The sequence below is a fragment of the Acipenser ruthenus genome, chromosome 5 (assembly GCF_902713425.1).
Source record: "Acipenser ruthenus chromosome 5, fAciRut3.2 maternal haplotype, whole genome shotgun sequence".
In the NCBI taxonomy this organism is placed as follows: Eukaryota; Metazoa; Chordata; class Actinopteri; order Acipenseriformes; family Acipenseridae; genus Acipenser; species Acipenser ruthenus.
Window position 1 is genome coordinate 67,045,955 of NC_081193.1, and position 21,969 is coordinate 67,067,923.

At 37.5% G+C, this 21,969-nt stretch overlaps 1 protein-coding gene across 1 annotated transcript in view; it reads left to right on the plus strand.

Annotated features, from left to right (window-relative positions):
- LOC117402265 (protein MEMO1) overlaps positions 1 to 18,261 on the plus strand; it is a 31,836-nt gene extending 13,575 nt beyond the window's left edge. The window contains exons 3-9 of the mRNA XM_034003239.2: positions 1,842 to 1,910; positions 6,026 to 6,138; positions 6,783 to 6,894; positions 7,103 to 7,245; positions 9,529 to 9,605; positions 10,542 to 10,646; positions 17,472 to 18,261. Coding sequence (XP_033859130.1) covers positions 1,842 to 1,910; positions 6,026 to 6,138; positions 6,783 to 6,894; positions 7,103 to 7,245; positions 9,529 to 9,605; positions 10,542 to 10,646; positions 17,472 to 17,603 — 751 coding nt within the window. The 3' untranslated portion in view covers positions 17,604 to 18,261. The remainder of the gene's footprint in view (positions 1 to 1,841; positions 1,911 to 6,025; positions 6,139 to 6,782; positions 6,895 to 7,102; positions 7,246 to 9,528; positions 9,606 to 10,541; positions 10,647 to 17,471) is intronic.
- The last annotated feature ends 3,708 nt before the right edge of the window (positions 18,262 to 21,969 follow it).

Here is a 21,969-nt window from a genome sequence, read left to right on the forward strand (position 1 = left end):
TGGTTCCTTCAATGATGGCAAGGCGTCTAGGTCCTGATGCAGCAAAGCATCCCCAAACCATGACAATACCACCACCATGCTTGACCATTGGTATGAGGTTCTTACTGTGGAATGCAGTGTTTGGTTTTCGCCAGACATAACAGGGCCCACTTTTGACTCCTCTGTTCCAGAACTCTTGAGGATCATCCAGGTGCTTTTTGGCAAAATTGAGACAAGCATTCATGTTCTTCTTAGTGAGCAATGGTTTCCGCCTTGCTACTCTGCCATGAATCCCATTTTTGCCGTATTGTCTTTCTGATGGTAGAGTCATGAACTCTGACTTTAGCCGAGACGAGAGAGGCCTGCAGATCCCTGGATGTTGTTCTAGGGTTCTTTGTGACTTCCTGGATGATTTTACGCCTTGCTCTTGGAGAGATTTTGGCAGGACGGCCACTCCTGGGAAGATTCACTACTGTCCCAAACTTTCTCCATTTGGACAATATGGCTCTGACTGTGTGGAGCCCCAGAGCCTTAGAAATGGCTTTGTAACCCTTTCCAGACTGATAGGCATCAACAACTTTTTTCTGGAGGTCTTCAGGAATTTCTTTTGTTCGTGGCATGATGTGCTTCTAGAACCTGTGTGCTGACAACTTCACTCTGATGGTAAGGGCCAAAGTTAGTCAGATTTATATTGGGCAGGGCTGGCCCAAATCAGGCCTGGTTGTTAACCAAAGTACTCAAGCAGCTGACCCTAATTATCCCTTTAATTGGGTTGAGTAAACTAGGCGGGGGCAATAACTTTTTCACACCTGAAGATTACATGTTTGATTACCTTGCACACCAAACAAATGAAACTTTGGTGTAATTTTATTCTCTCAGACTCCCTCTATATACTACTACAACTCACAAAAAAAATCTGACAAAATACAATGTGAAAAATGTGCAAAAATGCAGAAAATCAGACGGGGCAAATAGTTTTTCACGGCACTAACATATATAATATATATATATACACACACACAAATGTACTTCAATAACATATATATGTGTGTATATATGCATGTATGTATATGTATGTGTATATATATATGAATTATGTTTGTATGTATGTTATTGAAGTACATATGTGCCAGACACCCACAGAGAAATAGAAACACAGTATCTTTTAGACGCCGCCTGTTTTACGCTACAAAACCGGTGTGAAAGCCTCCACAAGATGTGCAGTTATTTTAAACAATGAATGTTAAGCTCGCTTTGACGTGAAGCACTTGCTGTGAAACTACATTTACACCTCATGCAGACAGTTCAGTGCAGCTTACTGCTTCAATGCAGAGCTGTTGTTACCCACAAATGTATCAACTTGGGTAACGGATGAGAATATGTTTTACCAATAATATTCAATGCAATACAATAATCGATGCAAAAACATTATCGAACATATCACGATAATCGGTTATTATTCCAACACTGTTGTGTATTACTGCTTAAATATAATTGTAGCTCTAAAGAAGAACAGCAGTGCTGAAAAGTTTAAAATTTCTTTCATCGGTGTAAACTGGGAGCTTCCACAGCACAGGGGTTGAATACTTATGCAAGCAAGATATTTCAGTTTTTTATTTTTCTTAAATATTTCCCAACATAAAGCCAATGTCACCTTACAATAATTGATTTTGAGTTCCAGTGTTTTAAAATAAAATATCAAACACAACGAAATTTCAATGTACCATTTGTAATTCAGTAATATGACAGAATTGGTCAGGGGTCTGAATACTTTTGTAAGGCACTGTATTTTCTTTTGTTTTTATTAATGTACTATTTTATGTTGTACTTTTATTTTTTTATCCTTTTGCTTCTCTTCACAGCCATGCAGGATATACCTACTGTGGAGCATGTGCCGCGTTTGCTTATAAGCAAATAGACCCTTCTATCACGTGAGTGTTTGACATCACCTTTTATTAGACACACTATGTTTCTTGTAAACTCTACAGCGTGTTCTGTAACCTGTTAATATCATACTATTTAGTTTAATGCATATATACGGTTTGTTTCTGGTTGGTACCATCTGATGTAATGTCAGTGTAAGTCAGTGACAGCACAGAGTCAGCATTTTCTAAGCGCTGTTTACAGCAAGAGCAACTAGAAAAAAAAAAGTTGTCACACCATTACAACAATGTGACTATTATACGTTATAGGTTATATCACTGTATAGCATTACTTTTGATCTAGTTTCAGGCTTGAGGCACAAGAAAGTATAGAGTGGGACCTTATGCTAGGGTTACTGAAAACTAGACTGATTTGTGACTCCATGTTGACAAAGTTAGTTCAGTTTTATAATCATTGCAAGCCATTGTAAATATTTAAATTGCTTAGCATATAACCTTTTTCAGGACCAAGCATTTTTCAGTGGGATGCTCCCCCAGGACCAGGTGTTTTTTTGGCTGTAGTTAATTCTCTAACTATAAAAATTCATTAAAAATCTATTTTTTTTTTTTTACAGTAGCATCTTGGAAATGGTGCCCTTTTTTCAGAAAACTCTGGGGAACATTATAAAGTACTTCAGAAACCATACAAACTTTTATTTATTTATTTTTTAAACAAAATGTCAAAGTATTTTTTTATTATGTATTCTGCTTGGAGATATATGTATAAAAATGCATTATTCTATGACCTGAGGGACCTTAAAATACTTCCTGAAAGTTTGGGCAAATTACACAAGACAGTGGCGTAGGGATGGGAATTTTAAATGTTTAAATGTATAAACTCTAAAGAAGTGGTAAAACGTTTAATATGCTAGATGTATGACCGATCACGTGACAAATGTCACCAAACGCATTTTTTTTTTTATTCATTAATTTTAGTAATTTATCATCAATAGTCTGTCGCGTATAAGACTGCCACAGTAAGGGTTCATATTATAAAAAGGAAGGGGTTTGGCAATTGCCTCCAGTAGCTTTTCTAAGTGGTGCAACAGAAAGATTGACACAGGGCGGGTTTTATTCTTGGTCGATCTGACGCTTCATTGGTGCACTGTGTGTGTATGCCTGTAGTAGGCGTGGTATGGTATTAACAGGGTTAAATAATGTTAATGACAAGCGTTTTTTTCAAGCGAGTAAGTTCTATATTTTAAATGGCATCTCTAAACAAAGGAAGCCAAGTGTTTTTTTTTCTGAGTTTGTTCTATACTCTATTTAAAATGGCATCTCTAAACATAGGAAGCCACGGTTGGAAGTATTTTGAAGAACTGGACGAGAACTGTGGTATGTAAATAATTATGCCAAACAAAATTGCCATACCACAAAAACACAAGTTCAGTGCTTCACAATGTGAAATGAAAACATTCAGAATTATTGTGGATGGAGCTACTGATGGCAATAAAAAGCAAACATCCATAACAGCATTTGCAATAGATTTGGCAGAACATTGGGCGTGATCACGTTATCCCCTATGAGGACAGTGCATATGAATCGTGAATGCAGCAGTTTTTAAATCGATGTAAGATTATACCAATACTGTGCCGACCCATAAAACAATATTAGCGAGGCTGGAAAATCGTGCTGCAGCTCTTCATACAAAACTTTCAAAGGGAGAAAAAGTTGCAATTACCACAGACTCGTGGACCCCATTCCCCAATCTTCCCATATAGGTGGAAGGCTTTTTTCACTTGAAATTGTTCTGTAAGCTTTTGGACCGAACAGCCGTTTATGTTTAGTACAGTTTTTATTTGTATGTTGGAACTACTGCACTAAAGTAAAGGACCCCTGAGACACAGTTAAAACAGGTAGGCCAGGCATCTCTTTTTTACAATAATGTAAAGTTGTGTGGATACGTGAATCTGAATACTTTACATTATTAACTGCACAAGAAGACAAACATTATATTAATTACTTAATATATTACTTGAGTGTGTGTTAATTTTGCATTTAAAGTAGGCCTTGTGGCAATGTTTGGGAGGTTTATGTACACTAGTATAGTATGTAGAGGAGAGTGGCATTTGATTCGAGTGCTCGGAAATTGGAATGCTCAAGTTCTCGTCTCGAACGACAATAGATCTCAAAAATCCCACCGCTACTATCAAAGACCACAGACTTTTTAATATCATAGTGCTCTTTAAAATTCCAAAATATTGTGCTATTTTATCCATGATAATTTACCTTTTCCAGAAGTGAAAGTATTTCCAACTTTTTTTCAACTGTAAGCACAACTCGCTTTTGCTTTGGCGCTGTACAGTGGGTGATCGTCTCTTTATTTATTTTTTAAACCATATAATTTTGGGCAAAGTTACTTATACAAAAAAAATAAAAACCTACAAAAAAAACGTAATAGGTTCCTGTTTTGTTGTTGTTTAAATGAACCTTTAAGAAACACACTATTCTAAAAACAAACTATCGGAAAATGTGTTAAATATGTATTGTAAGATAGCAGGGTGAGGGTCAAAATCCTCCCTGCAGAAAACATGTGCGTATGCACATTTGGGTTAATTGTTTTATTGTTAATTATCCCCTGCACCTGGTAGTAATTATAAATTAGAACCAGGTGCAGGGTATTTAAGAGGTGCAGTCAGTCTGCACAGGGCTGCTGAGTAGGAGACAGAAGGTGTGCTCTGTTTCCGAGCAGTCAATATAAAAGTGCTGTGATAACACGTTGTGTTTGTGAGGCAGGTAAATGGCTTAGCTGTCCTGCAAGCTAGTCAGGAACCTGCCCGTGTAGTCAGTGCTCCAACACGGAGTTAGGATTTTGTTTGTTTTTATTTTGTTTGTTTATTAAATATAGCGCGACAGCGCTTAAACTCCATTTCTGTGTCATGGGTCTGCTTTAAAAGGGGCAAACGAACAATCCTGAGTGGCAGCTCATTTATAGTATATAGTTCTGTCTTCACTAGCAACTTTAATTACAACCATAAATAAACATTTCAATATATACTTTGTATGTGTGGTGTTTTGTTTTTTAATTTTTTTTTAACTTTGTAGTTAAATCTTTGCGATGTTAAAACGTTATTTGCTAATTTAGGATTTATTTGCTTAGAAAATACTAACCAGGGCTGTCAGTATCAGAATGTAATATGAAGTGTGTGTATGTACATATGGATTAAACATTTAAACGCTGATATTGCAAAGAGTTTAAACGTTCATACAATTTACCAAAAACACATCCCTACAATGGCGGCGTTTTCATGCACAAGTCCAAGTCAAGGCAGTTTTCCTCACGACCTGATTGCCCTACTTTTCAGGAAATGCCTTGCTATGCTGTTCTGATTTTAGGAAAATAAATCGTCCATACCAATGCAGATTACTCAATTCATAGTCATTTAGGAGAGGAGATATTTAAATGCCCGTGTCTGCTTACTAAGTAGGAAAAGAACGACTCTGAATATCGTTTGGAGAGCTTCATACGTTGCCATGAAGATAAAAACATTTAACAAGAGAAATGAATTCAAGTTTTGCATATATTAAAACACATGAGATAGAATAAATGTTCTACTATAATTAAGTCAAATACAACAGATTTACAGTGTTTCCTCTATTTTTATTAGCTCTAAACAAGTGATGTTTTGTCTCTGTTTTTGTCCCTGCCAGGCTGCTGTAAACTATCTCCGCCCTTTAGACACCAATGCCCCTCTCAAAAAAAAAAAAAAATCAGGAACTGAATGTCAGTCCGTCTCCTATCCATTGATATGTGTTTCAAGCCTGTTCTGCAAAGTATGCTGGCCCTGTAAGTCATCAAAATGAAGTGCCCTTTTTTTTTTTTTTTTTTTGAAATCACGTTTACACGATCGCGGTCCTAAAAGCCCACTTCAGTATGATCGTGCTAACACAATCCCGGTCATTAAAGGGTTAATTGCATTAAAAATTTGAAGGTTTTTTTTTTTTTTTTTTTTTTTTTTAAAAAAGGAGTCCAATGTATCATGGCAGTTAGTCCTGTAGCAATACAAGTAATCTCAGCATGCAGTATTTCATGGAGGCAGCTGAGAAACGGAATCCTGCAATCTAATTAACTTGATTCACACTCTTGTACCCCATCATTTCAAAAATCTCTCTCTTTCTTGCAGTCGAAGAGTATTTATCCTGGGGCCTTCACATCATGTACCCCTCTCTCGCTGTGCACTTTCCCCTGCCGAAGTCTACAGAACGCCGTTGTATGACCTGAGAATTGATCAAAAGGGTGAGACAGTTAATTAATAAGGAGTTTTTATGACTCTTGGTGACAGCTCATCTGCCTCCTTTGTGGTTAACCTGCAAATAGAGTCCTATTCAAGGAAGATATGTTCTATAGTCTGATTTGTTACAGATCTTTCTGGTGCTCTGCAAATCATTTCTCTCTGCAGGAGAAATTCGGGTGCAAGGTTTCCAATATGTAAACTTTAACAGGTGGACCATATAGGTGTTGGTACCATTGAAAAGTAGATCACTGTGTTGTTGTATAGCTTTTTGTAATACATGTGACATTTTGATTTTGTCTTCATCATACCAATACATTTCCCTGCAACATTTCATCAAATGTGCGCAAGGGGTTCTAAAGATATATTCTCCATTAGTCCTTTACACCTGAATTCCTGTAAAAATAGATTCTGATACTGTCGAGGTGAATCATTCGTCGTCACAGGTGCAGAGTGCATAAGCACTGAGGTATAGCGCAATCTACAGTGCTATGCTATCATTTAAATGTTGATGAGATGTTGGCTTATGGTAAACCTATTTATATATCTACAGAACATCTTTTGAAACCATGGAACAGTATATGCATTTAAACACTCAATTTTATTCAAAAGGGAATACAATTTGATTAGCTTTTCTTTCTTCTTGCAGTTTATGCTGACCTCTGGAAAACAGGGATGTTTGAACGCATGACTCTGCAAACAGATGAAGAAGAGCACAGCATTGAAATGCAATTGCCTTATACTGCTAAAGCCATGGAAAGGTAATGCATTCAATTTAAATGCTAATTTTTGGTGTCATTAAATTTCTATAGGCCTTTTGTGGGTGCTGTTATAAACTTCAAAATGTGCAGGTCTGTAAACTTTAAGTAACCCAAATGTATATGTGATCTGAAATTCCGAAAGTATTTTGGTGTGGCAGGGGTAGGATTGCGCAAATGTGTTTTTTTTTTTTTTTTTTTTTTTTGTTAGCCATAAAGACGACTTTGCGATTGTTCCTATATTGGTGGGAGCTTTGAACGAATCCAAGGAACAGGACTATGGAAAACTCCTCAGTAAATACCTGGCTGATCCTAGTAACCTCTTTGTGATTTCCTCAGATTTCTGTCATTGGGGTAAGATGGATGCCTGTCCTTACCACAGTAGATATCACTGAAGTGAGGAGGGTCTGTTGTAATTATTTGATGCCTTTAGCAGCATTGTTGCACTGATCAGTAAATTAACCACAGATGTCACTGAAGGACAGATTCAAAACTCTCAAGTGATGCAGATCCAAAGAACATATTATTATTGTTATTATTATTATTATTTATTTCTTAGCTGACACCCTTATCCAGGGCGACTTACAATTGTTACAAGATATCACATTATTTTTACATACAATTACCCATTTATACAGTTGGGTTTTTACTGGAGCAATCTAGGTAAAGTACCTTGCTCAAGGGTACAGCAGCAGTGTCCCCACTAGGGATTGAACCCACAACCCTCCGGTCAAGAGCCCAGAGCCCTAACCACTACTCCACACTGCTGCCCTCATATAGAGAGACATACATGAAAATGACTACTAGCAAGATAGTAAGATAAACTTTTGTGTCAGGATTTCATTTTCATGGTTGGCTGCATATACAGACGTGCTCAAATTTGTTGGTACCCCTCCACAAAAAACGAAAAATGCACAATTTCTCTGAAATAACTTGAAACTGACAAAAGTAATTGCATCCACCATTGTTTATTCCATATTTAATAGAAATCAGACTTTGCTTTTGATTTTTTATTCAACATAATATTGTAAATAATAAAACAAATGAAAATGGCATGGACAAAAATGATGAGACCGCTAACCTAATATTTTGTTGCACAACCTTTAGAGGCGATCACTGCAATCAAACGTTTTCTGTAGCTCTCAATGAGACTTCTGCACCTGTTAACAGGTAGTTTGGCCCACTCTTCCTGAGCAAACTGCTCCAGCTGTCTCAGGTTTGATGGGTGCCTTCTCCAGACTGCAAGTTTCAGCTCTTTCCATAGATGTTCGATAGGATTCAGATCAGGACTCATAGAAGGCAACTACAGAATAGTCCAATGTTTTGTTCTTATCCATTCTTGGGTGCTTTTAGCTGTGTGTTTTGGGTCATTATCCTGTTGGAGGACCCATGACCTGCGACTGAGACAGAGCTTTCTGACACTGGGCAGTACGTTTTGCTCCAGAATGCCTTGATAGTCTTGAGATTTCATTGTGCCCTGCACAGATTCAAGGCACCCTGTGCCAGGCGCAGCAAAGCAGCCCCAAAACAAAACCGAGCCTCCTCTATGTTCCACTGTAGGTATGGTGTTCTTTTCTTTGAAAGCTCAATTTTTTCGTCTGTGAACATAGAGCTGATGTGACTTGCCAAAAAGCTCCAGTTTTGACTCATCTGTCCAAAAGACATTCTCCCAGAAGGATTGTGGCTTGTCAATATGCATTTTAGCAAATTCCAGTCTGGCTTTATGTTTTTCTGTCAAAAGTGGAGTCCTCCTGGGTCTTCTTCCATGGAGCCCACTTTCGCTCAAAAAGCGACGGATGGTGCGATCAGAAACTGACGTACCTTCACCTTGGAGTTCAGCTTGTATCTCTTTGGCAGTTATCCTTGGTTCTTTTTCTACCATTCGCACTATCCTTCTGTTCACTCTGGGGTTGATTTTCCTCTTGCGGCCGCGCCCAGGGAGATTGGCTACAGTTCCATGGACCTTCAACTTCTTAATAATATTTGCAACTGTTGTCACAGGAACATCAAGCTGCTTGGAGATGGTCTTGTAGCCTTTACCTTTACCATGCTTGTCTATTATTTTCTTTCTGACCTCCTCAGACAACTCTCTCCTTTGCTTTCTCTGGTCCATGTTCAGTGTGGTGCACACAATGATACCAAACAGCACAGTGACTACTTTTCTCCATTTAAATAGGCTGAATGACTGATTACAATATTGGAGACATGTGTGATACTAATTAAAGAAACCAATTAGTTAGAAATATCACTATAATCCAATTATTTATTATCTTTTCTAAGGGGTACCAATAAATGTGTCCAGGCCATTTTAGAATATCTTTGTAGAATAAGCAATAAGTCCTCTCTTTTCACAACTTCTTTGCTTTATTCTATGACATACCAAAGGCATGCAAGTATACATGATAAAATAGCTTTTAATTTCATCACTTTTCAGGAGGAATGAAGCATTATTTCAATGAGCTGTAAGGGTACCAACAAATTTGAGCACGTCTGTACCTGTATGCTTTTGCTGTATTGAATATGTCTTTTTAAATGTTGATTAGTAATTTTTTTTTCCTCTCAGTGTTTAGAAGTTTTACTAAATGGCAATATTTCAGCTTTGATAGGTAATATTTCATTGTGTGTTTTCTTACAAAGGACAGCGTTTCCGCTATACATATTATGACGAAACCCAAGGGGAGATATACAGATCTATTGAACACCTTGATAAAATGGTAAGAAGACTATTTAAGCTCTGCTTGTTTGTTGTGGCATCAGCAAATAAAACCTTGGTACAACAGAAATGTTAACTTTGGTAGTGCTGACGTGTGTTAGTGTGGGCTGCTTTGGAACAATCTGGGGAGCTGCCTGCAGGAGGGATGGGACGGTATAAAATTTGCATGATATGATAACTGTTAAAACTGTAAAAAAAATATAAATAAAACAGTGGTAACCTTAATATCACGGTTACTCTACATCATGCAAGTTATAAAATAAAGGCTTACAAAAAATGAAGACTAATGTAAATGTAATTCACAAAAATAAAACAAACAAGTCACACTTCCTTTCATGGAATTATTTAAACATTTGTTATTTGGTATTTTACAATGCCAAATAACTTGGTATGTTTTTTTATTTTTTATAAAGACGATCAGAATTTTTAAAAACACCCTAAAGTTGTTATACTACAACACTATTAAGATCTATTATTTGCTCAAAATGATGTGGTGCTGCAGTTTGTTACAATATTTTAACATAAAATTAAATAAATAAGTACTTTGTTCAGCAGATGATAAGTAGAATTAGGAAATGGTCTGTCTTATTGCTTAAAACACAAACATCTACCAATGCAGGTTATTTAAGAGCAGAGATTAGTTGTTTAATTTTTGCCCCGGATAAAAGAAAAATATGTAAAGCAACACCATTTAAAATATATTTTAATACTAAACGTGGTATTTGTTCCCTTTCAATTCAAAGACGACCACCAACGACATTATGTATGGGATATGCCTGCCCATTGGGTAGGTAATTGCCGAGCTCTCTACACCAGAGCTGCCTATAGACCCCTTCCTGGGATGATGCACTCGGTCCCGCCCACCGAGGGATTAAAACTGTCATCCTGTCATCCTGTGTTGTCATATAATAACTTCATGTAACTGTTTATTTTCTAGGGAATGAGTATTATAGAACAGCTAGATCCTATATCCTTTAGTAACTACTTGAAGAAGTACCGCAACACTATTTGTGGGCGTCATCCAATTGGTGTGCTGCTAAATGTAAGTACTGTGCCACCAAATCTGCTAAATTGACTTGCTGTTGGCATGCATTAGCATGTTAAAATAAATCCTGTAACACATTTGTTACAGTAAATTAAGATATATATATATATATTTAGACATGTTGCACTTCTGCATTGGGTAAGAATGTTCAAGGATGCCATCCATGAAATGGGCCTGTACATGTGTCCCTCTAAAAACAAGCATGGCCGTGACATTCATTCCAAGCCATGGCTGTAATCAATTTGCAGCATGATCACTTCGCCAGCATTAAGATCGCGATCTCATGACCAGTACAGTGGTAGCCAAAGCCATCTATGAAAATGTGTCAAAATATGGCGCGGTGCTCTCAGCGGTAAAACTTAAGTCAGTGCGATGATCATAGATCTTCTGTGCAGTCGGTTTGTTAACCACCAGAGGGCATTATCTGACTAGAAACTGGTTTGTTACAGATTACTGTAACAGTGTTTCGCCAAAGGATGTCATACGCTAAAGCTTGTGAATACCAAAAGTGCAAAGCTTACATTGAGAAAGTAGTATTTGTTATACTGCATTGTACGATTTGGTAACAGCTGAAGTTTTGATCCGTGTTCGAAAATTATATTGCCGGACATACCCGGGGCATGTACAAATTTTGGTGGGGCATGTAAAAAAATTGCTTACATGCCCAAGTCGTGCACCTACAATTTTTCAATGCCCTAAAACAAAAGCAAGCAATTACTTTATTACAGATTTAAACTTCCGTATTTGCTCCCAGATCAAATGTTCGTTTTTTTACCTAAAGCACTTCACTTCCAGCCAGCATCTCATGTGTTTTAATATTGCGTCCCTGTGCACCTGCGCGAACAGCAGAAAATGTGATGCCCGAGTGTTTTGAGCTGCTATTGGTTAAGCTATTCTGCTGTCGGAGTGGTAACGGATTGTATTTGCAATGGATTACCGAATCTGGGGGGAAATAACAAAAAGCGTTTAAGCAGAGATTCAGCAAATTGAGCATTCTTTTAAAATTAATGTTATTTTGTGTCATTGAGTACACCATTGTTAAACTATTTTGGCCATTCCCCAGTGATATATATATATATATATATATATATATATATATATATATATATATATATAAAATAAATAAATAAAAAACGCACCCCAGCACGAACATTGGTTTGAGCCACAGTCTGCACTATTATCAGCGATGTGTATGCAACAGAAGGCACTGGTAGATATCGTTTAGTATGGTTTTTATTCAATTCAATTATATTCATTGAAAAAGGCAAGAGAGAACCAGATTGTTGTTGGTTTAATTTTATGTAGCAGGCTAATGTTCCTATTGAAGTAGGCTACAATATATTTTTTTCATTAAAGTTGTCATTGTTCTTTGTTGAAATTAATGTTCAGCTTTCATATTGTTGTGTACTACTCATTTAATCAAACCAAGTAGTGGAAGAAGTTGCTTGTATCGTTCATGACGTTTTTCAAATCAAGTATGCTTATTTGTGTATAAAAAAATGACAATAGAGTTGCAGCCAGTGTCATCTTACTTAAGGCACACAAGCTGAAATCGTAAAGTAATTTAAAGTAGGCTACCAACGTGGCAGCGGACTATCTCTCTTTAGCGCGCACGCAAGAACTTGCAGACTTCATACAACTGTGTTGAGAGAATTTAAAAAGAAAGCATTTTATGAGATTTTTAACTAGAGGTACTAGGAATATGACTCTGCATGCCTAGAGGTTCTGGATGTATGCTTATTTAATGAAAAAAATAGCAACTAAGAGGATGCAGCAGTGGAACATTAGATGTTTGAGATTGTGGGCACTAGACACACTGACACACAGCAGGACATGCAGTCCAGAAGTCCTCTATCGGTGTGGAATCACCAGCAGCAGAAAAATGTTTTTCAGTTTCACACTGGGGCGTGTAAAAGTTTGTGTTGGGCATGTAAAATCTAGAGCTACATGCCTGACTGGTCATGTTAAGATTTGGGGAATTTTATACCCCTGCATTTCATTCTTGGCTTTAACAACCATACATTCTGTCGAACAAGTGTCAATTAGGAAGAAATGTTTTAAGTGGCATAAACAACTCAAAGTGTTGAATCGGTAAAAAAAAAAAAAAAATCCAGAGTTTCTCATGCCTAACGGTGCTCAACGGTGAATTATTTTTACAAATTTGAGTTGCTCTTTAAGACCTGCCTAGTTAGACTATTACGTGTGTAGCAATGGTGGTTTAGTTTGGGCATAGTTGCCACCCCCCGGTTACATTTTGTTAAAGCAAAATAAAATTGTTACTTTTTACAAAACCAGTAACAAAATGAATTGATATCGACTTTTTTTTGGTTTGTGACCAATTTTGTAGCGTCTTGCTGTCTTGGAGTAAGGATCGAGTTTCATCATGACCTTCAGGTTCTTAAGTGGGTTATTCTTAAGCACTCTGCGGTGAATCTTTTTGTTTGGTGCACGCAGGGCCTTCTGAATTTCCTGGCTCTTCAAGATTCTGCTCAGGTCTGTGTCTGTGTTGGTCATCTTATGCATTGGCAGGTTGTAGTCCAGCTTCAGGATTGAAGGCTTGTGCCATGTGCCGTACAGGTCATCCAGCTTGCGGAAAGCGCTCTCCGTCCAGATGCAGAAATGGCACATGTGGCCACCAGGAGCCAACCTCAACAGGTTCAGCTTATTCATGTTCTGGAAGGTGATGCCTGGGATGTTCCTGAAAGCCTTTGTGACACCATTTGTCCTCGTTGAAGATGATGCAGGGTCCTTTGTGCTGGATATGGCGATGGTTTCTCATTTTACCCTTACCAGCACGCATGCTCTGAGAGGCATACACATTCTTGATGTCATTCCATGCCTTCAGTTTCTTCCGCAGCAGCACAGCCTCCTTGGTCTTCTTGTATCCTTTGACTTTATCGTCAACCACAAGAGGAACCTCTACAATCTCCTTAGTAGTAGTTTGTAGTAGCACAAGTTTAGGCTACTTGACATAAGACTCTTATTTATGTTTACCGGATCATTTATACTTCAAAAAACCAGCAACGCTCATAAGCAGCACAGACCGCCCTCCATAGGAACAATCGCCTAATGCCTGGCCTGCTTCACCCACCAATAATATACAACTCAATTGAAATCACGCATTCGTACAGGTGGAAAGTGCAAATGTGATAGATTCTGCAGTGTTTCTTTTGTGGTTCACGTTGAGCTGCTAAACAAAAATTAAATATTTATGTTAACAGTTAAATCCATTTTTCTGAAAGAGCAAATATTAAACAGCACTTTTTAGAGCCAAAGAAATATCCTGGTAGCATCTTCATTTCCACCGCTAAAAACCCAGTACATGCTTGTGCTACAATACTGTACGAACTCAAGAAAAGACAGAAAAACACCTATAATATATATACAGTATTAATAAATACAAAATTATAATAGTTTGGTACAGAGTAGTGAATCATATGTAAAAGTGTGCAAGTACTGTACATGTAGTATAAATACATATTTACATGAAATATTATAACGCTGCATATCATTTAAGATTCTCGCTGGACTGATCATTTCTTGTACACATAATAAAGAGTCAGTGTTCTGTGGGTATTGATACTTGTAAGCACTTTTTATAGAGCCTGCTATATTGATTTTAGTTCAATAACTATAATTCTTCCCATTTTGAACAAGCGTGAACAGTCAATTGTTGTAGAAGGAGAACTCCAATCCAAGTTCCTTTTAGCCATGGCCGGCATTAAGCCTATGCATAGGGCCCTGCGTTGTTTTCCGTCTCGGTTTTGAATTTGAATGCTTGTTTCGTACCGTCCACAACACTGTGTTACACATGCTGGCTCATATTAGTGGACGCTACCACTTTAAAATATATAACAAGTACTCTTCGCCCCCCCCCCCCCCCCCCCCCCCAGAAAAAAAAAAAAAAAGATATGAGGCAGTCCTGCAGCAGACCTATGCTATGGTTGGTTTATACATTTCTGTGTAAATAGGTAAGTAAGCGATACATAATTTGTACAATAAATTAGTTTGAATAGTTTTTAAATGTATTTGTCTCATTATTCCAAGTCGGTGTAATTTGATTATAAATAAACTAATAGGTTTGTAATTTAGCTGCCGTTAATGTCATTCTCTTTCAACGTGTTGTCCTGCACAGTATATTGAGAATTAACTTTTATATTAAATTCTATTGTTAGGGTTCAACTGTTAGGACAGTAGTTAGTATGATCACTTTCTATGGACTTGCAACCCTAACTAATCTACTTTTGGTTTCATTTCGCATACCATCTGTCCAGTTTATTTACTACTCTTTTAATGTGAATTATTGCAAATCACTCAGGCGTAACTTCTGGGATGAAGGCTTGCATTTTTGTTGGGAATTCTGTGTTTTCCTTGTGTTTTGGATTCTGGGATTGTGTGTTTTTTTTTTTTTATTATTATTATTTGCAAGGTGATACCAAGCGCAAACTTTCTTCAGAAGGGACATGCGTTTTTATATTAGTACTTCATTGATGTTTTATTCATTATTTGGCATGTATATGCTTTGTTTCCTACTGCTCTCGGTTTCTCAAGGTATATTCACTAGAAAAATACAAGTGCAAATGGTGCATTAAAACAGAAACTTAGCAAACACTGCCATGCATTAATATAATTAACTTTACCATATTAAATCTGTTCCAAATTAAATTTTATTATTTTTTTTATTTTCAACATTAATATAAATATGATGTTAATATGTGTATGTAATTAAGCCCTACACAATGCACATGTTATGTTGTGTCAAAATTAGCAGTGATTTGAATTTTTTTTTTTTTTTAAGAACCAAATACGACAGCCAATTCATACATTAGTAAACTTTATGCAGTTTAGGATAGTAAACGGTGTGTTTTGCTACTGATGTTTAATTTCCATGTATTTCATTTTAACTGTAGATTGACTGGGAATCACCACAGTAATTATGAGTGCAGCAGGCAGAGGCAGGGACAAGGGGCATAAATACCCCTCTGGAGCTCAGAAGAGAAAAATGAAAGCAGACTGTCATGAAATGCAGAAAAGCCAGGAAAGCGCAATGTTAAAGCTTCCAAATGGAGAGTTTGTAGACAGGAGATGGCTAGTATATTCAAAGACTAAAGACTCTTTTCTTCACTTTTTGTGACTGGCTGAACTGCTTGGAAGGTTTGGCCCTGTGATGCAGGAATATATAAAGAGAATTAATGCACAGAAGATCTATGATCATTATCTTGGCAGGACAGTACAAAATAAACAAATACATTTAATTGGTGAAGATTAGGGAGGAAATTGTTGATCAGGTCAAGAAAGCCAAGTACTACTCGGTGATTCCTGATTGTACATCAGATTTGAGCCATCAGGAGCAAACGACATAGTGGATTTTTCAGGCAGTACAGCTGAGATTCTGGAGCACTTTCTGGACTTCTTAGTTGTTAGATTGTTCTGATGAAGGTTTGACAAACTCATTCCTAGCGCGATTGGGAAAACATGGACTGTCATTACAAATTTGCAGAGGTCAGGGGCATGATAACGAGGGGAGAGCACAAGGGGGTTCAGGCTAGAATCTTGCAGCTGAATCCATGTGCATTTTATGTGCCATTTGGGTGTCACGGTTTGAATTTTTAGTGGTCGGTGATGCAGCCAGTTCATCAGTAGGCAGTCACATTCTTTGGAGTACTACAGCGATTGTATACAATATTTTCCTCTTGTTCAGTGATGGGAAATTCTTCAGGCTTTTGTGCATAATTCAACAGTAAAGAAACTGTCGGACTGGATTTGAGCAAGGGATGGTGTCAGCCAAGGCTCTAATGGAGAAACAAAGTGATTCCTGTGAAGGCACAGTCAAAGACGGGACTACTGAGTCATGAAGAACCAACAAGAGTAGAGATGACATTTCCAGATAAGCGTAGCCAGAGAAACAAACAGGCCATTGACCCTCAAGAACAGTTCAAAACTCAATATTTCAATGTGCTGCTTGATATGGTATATCCTGTATGATATCTGTCTTGCGAAATATGGAACATCCAACACTTCTGGATTACTGCAAAAATCTAAAGCAGATTCTGACAAATGGTTAATCTGCAGATATTGATGATAATGTGCTGTCTGAGCAGCTCAGAGTTTTGCCAGGAATGCTTCCGTCCAGTTTCACAGCCATGGAAACAATAAACTTTCTCCAGTGTTCCCACAATCATTAATTTCATTTATTTTTCTCTGTTTGGCTATTCGTCACATGGCTGAAAGAGGGCCCCCATTTTCCTACTGCATAGGGCCCACAGGTAAGACCGGCCCTGCTTTTTAGCAACGCTCTGAAAATACACACGATTGGCCTCAGCGCTTCCTCTTGGTTTGTTTAGTGCATTTTCTGCCCCAATGTTCCACCTGGTGGCAGGACTAATTAAGTGCAGCTGATTTAGTTTAGTCACAAAAAACAGGATTGAAAAGCTGCAACATTTGTGAGTTGTCGCACCGCGACAGTATCGCGACATTTAAATAGCTGGATCTGGCTACCACTGTATGTGAATTGTCTTGTTGTTGTTTTTTTTAATTTAATTCATATGCGTCATCAGGTCCTGCTACATTTTAACCTTTGGATTTAACAGGTATATTAACAGAAGCATGAAGTTACTGGATATATTGCTCAAGTGTTTTCTCTACAGTACTTTTATGGAATATGCTGTGAAGTATATGGGATATGAAATTGGATTATTGTAATTATTGAAATTTGATTATTGAATAGTGAATAAGTGTTGTTGCTTAACTTAAGTAAAAGAGAGCCAAAATTAACTGAATCCTTAAATGTAATCCTGACTGCTGTATCTGCTTCTGTTTCAGGCTGTTGAGGAGCTAAAGAAGAATGGAATAGATATGAATTGTTCTTTCCTGAACTATGCCCAGTCTAGCCAATGCAGAAACTGGCAGGATAGCTCTGTGAGTTATGCAGCTGGAGCACTGATAGTCCATTGAGACATCTTTAACTCAGGAAGCCAACCTTTGCCCACTGGCTCTCTCTATCTGTCTCCTCTCTCCCTCCCCTAACCAGCCCTAGCTTTTCCCTTTACAAAAATTCAGAGTTCAAAGTTTTTGGGCATCGTATAATGTGATTATATAATATAATCTCCCCCACATCTTTATTTTTTTTTTCTTTCTGTCTCTTAGTGTAGTTTCCCCCTTGTGTTGGGGGGTTAAAGGAGTAAGGCGGGTGTAAAACTTGAACGATAGGCATTTCTGATTTGGGAGCAGCGAACAGCAGATGCATTGGCTTGCTGTCTCCAAATTACCTGTTTCCTGAACAAAATGTAAACCATTTATTTATCTTACATTTGCACTCTGCAGACCCGTGCACAAGTTACTCTGCTTTAAATATTAGTTTTGCAGAATGTAAAATAACAAACATGGAAGCGTTTAAACAAAAACAAACATTTATAAATTATCCTGTATCAATTAGGACATGTGAGAAGCAGTATAGGTAGTTACTGCAAACGTTGTGCAACAGGAAGCTTCCATTGTAGTTGCTAATAAAGGGCTACACAACACAAACTTCACTATGCTGTTGTACAATCTATACCAAAAAAAGCAGCTGTTTTTGTTTTTAGCCAACAATTAAAAGTGTGATTTTTCCCTCTTTGCTATTTTTGTTTCCCTTTCTGTTTAAGAAACCTGCACCTCACCTATTTGTTATAATAAGGCTTTAAAATGTAATCTTCTCCACATAGCAACATTATCTTGTTTTTTGTTATGTTTTACTGTAAAAAATACTAGGAATTATGTAAGTAATTTCTAGCAGAATTCTGGTGATTTTAGAAATGTTAATCCATTCCTGGTATCTTATCACCTTATACTTAATGTACTCTTCATTTCCATTGATCTGGCCTTGGTCCCACCTACATTCTGGCATAGATGACTTTTGTGACCACTCAAATTAGGATGGCTGGGTTTACAGAAAAAAAGCCATCTTCGGAATTTAAGATGCCTCAAAGCCACATTAAAAATGGCAAGTGTAAACAGGCTACCTAGCTCTTAAGAGGTAAGACTATTGAGCTGGAGCCTTGGTGACCTTTCCTTTTAAAGGTTCTAGCAAAACTATGTCACAATACTTGTCAAGAGTAAGAGAGAAGAGGTTTTGCAATTAAGGTTTTGTGTCATTGTTAGCTAGGTTCACTGTTGTCTCTGTAAATATACCAATATTTAAAAATGTGGGTTAAAGGGATTTTAAGTAGGAAAAATTGAATGCAGAACAAAATATTTTTTGAGGTTATTTATTATATTGTTTGGGATTGTAGTTAGAATGAGATTGAATGGTTTATTAAAAAGCAGGTACAAGTACAGTTAAAATCCTCCACAAAATATAAAAGCTGACACGACCAAATATACTGTAGTATGGTGTTTTTTATTTACCTCCCTTTTAAATAAATAAATAAATAAAATGCAGTTCTGCGTTTTGGCCTGAGGAGGTCAGACATAGCATATGTTTTGGATTATTACTGTATATCGGTCTCAACAGCAATTGTCACATTTCTGTTTGAAAGCAATTCATCTAAAATACAAATTTCCAGTCTCCTAAAAGTACTAAACAGGACATATTTGAATACAAATATGTATGTTTGGGTATCCTTCTTTTAATTTAATGATTTGCAGTATTGGTGCAATAGTTGAATAATAAGGGGCAATAGTACTACAATGGCTATCACAATGGTAGGAACCAATGCAGAACTGTGTTGGTGTCAGTGTGCTATCTGCCCAGTGCGCTATTTCATCGTATTTCCTGCACAGCACTGATTTAATGGAATGAATGTAAATGTTTAGGGTGTACCAGTTCAAGAAAGTTATTTCATTGCTTATAACAAACAACATAATTACATCTGTTGTCCACTTCCGATCACTATATAATGTAATTTTAAAAGAAACGTTATATCAAACATGTATTTTCATTTTAGTAATATTTGGTACTGGAGCGGTTTCTTTAACCTTGTATAGCACCATATTTTTTTATTTTTTTTTAAATGAAAGGATATTTATTGCACAAAATCTCCATACAAAGCTGCCCATTTAAGAATTACACAAGGACTAGAAGTGCAGGACTGGGGAAAGTTATACAATTGTTTTCAAGTACTACCAACAAAAAAAGGAACAAAAGATTCAGCATTTTTGTGGGCGTGGAATTCTTGGCTCAATAACATTGTAGGTTATTTACAAAAAAAGCCTACATCGATGAGAGATTTTGCCAATCATTGCCCTAGTCATACTTTTATTGAAATTTATAAAGGTTTTTAAAAAAATCTAATTCAAATTTTTGGAGTAAAACGTTTTATATAATGGTATCCTGAAAATAACATCCAAACATTTTCTACCGAAGGTCATTTGGTTGCTATATTGTTGAACTTTCTGAGACTAATGTACATTCTTCTATAATAATTCAGAGACCTAGAGGCAGTGGTTGCTGTTTTTTCTAAACTGCATGTGCTCCCTATGTGCACCTGTGATGACAACACATGTCTGCAGATGAAAAATGTGCTGACTGGATTAACTGGGAATCTATTTCCTTCAAGCTATGAGCAAGAAACGAGATTCAGCATGTTCTAGGGTAAACTCGATTGAACAACCACATGGGGGGTGATTAATGCCGTACTGCTATGAAAGCACCTGGATTTTCTGATTTAAAATGACCGAGTATCTCTGGGTCCAACCAAACGTTTCAGCTCCCACTAACGAGAGCTGTTATTTCAAGCCCTCTGTGTACATTTGAGCAGAGCTACATCGTGCCTACCACAGACACTAATTTGTTCACAGTCTCAACCCTCACAGAAGCATTTGAAATATACTCCTGTGTTACCCTGAAGAAAAGTGCCATCAGCAGACTACAGCATTACCAGCAATGACAACACAAAGAATTGCACACTGAATAATACATAGTAGTCTCCTACACTAGCAATTTAAGAGATGACTGGGTCACACAAATTCTATATCTTAATTATTATTTTTAATGTATTTACTGGTATTTTAAAATCAGTTAACTGGGGCCATTGACCACATGCATATATTTTGGCCCTTCTGTAATGACCCATATTTTTTCCTACATGTAGTGTTTCCTCTTGACATTCATTTTCCTAGCTGTTTCTCATTCTGAGAAATATTACAAAATATTACAAAAATAGCTCACTGCATCACTGACATTATCTTTTAAATGTGGTAATGGAAGGGACTTTCTTCCCAATCATTTTTTTACAGGGCTGGCCTTAATAAATATTTCGCCAGTGTTGTTCACCGGGCTGTTCCTGCAATCTGATACGGAAAATTGTACCTTTACGATAGTCCTCTATAAACCAGATCCTACTCTAGTTCAAGGTCTAGGACACACTAATAAATCAATGGCAGGACATGTGTTTTGTAACAGTTCAAATCCCACCTCTGTCACTGACTGCGGATGAGATGTTAAATCAATGTCCTATTGTAAATACTGCATATAATGCACAGTTCACAGCCTACCTCTGGAAAACGCTTTGTGATGGTGGTCCACTATGAAAGGTGCTATATAAAAATAAAGATATTATTATTCAAGGGAAAAGAACAGGGTCAGCCTCCTGACCTCAAAATACAGAGTCTGAGGTGCAAATGTTATCTTTAAAGGAGATAACATTTGCTCTCAGCCTGATTTCATTGCCATTGTTGAGGCCTGCATGGAGAGCCACCGTCAGTACTTCGAATCACAATTTTCTCGTTTGGAGGAAATGGGTAGAGGATGTGATGCCAAACTGTCCTCCATACAGATGGAGTTCGTTAATTTATCTCGCAACACGAAGGCCCTGAAAGTGGATCTCTCCGGTCTCTGTGATAGGGTCGATAAGAACACGAAATCGGCCTATCTTTGCAGCACCAGAATCGATCAGTCGGAGGCCAAAATGGCAGATTTAGAACACAGGAACAGATGCCCCAATCTCCGTATGGTGGCCTTGGAGGAGAATCATGAGGGCTCGGATGCGGTGGCTTTTCTTATGAAATCCCTCCCTCAGTGGTTCCAGTCTTTGGCTGACAAAAAAAATTGAGGTCATGTGTGCACACCGCATTTACAACGGTCAGCCCAAGACAAACGATAGGCCCAGGAACCTCATCTTCAATCTGCTCCAATACTCTGACCGCCAATCCATCCTGCAAGCAGCCAGGAAGAACCCTCTCTCTCAGGTAAAGAAATAAAATTCTTCCCTGACTATAGCAATTACATGGCACAACGCCGCAAGGGCTTCTCCCAGCTGATCGTCCGGGCTTGCTCACAAGGACTGCAAACTTTCCTGCTGTACCCGGCCACCCTTAAACTTATCCACAACTCTGAAGAACA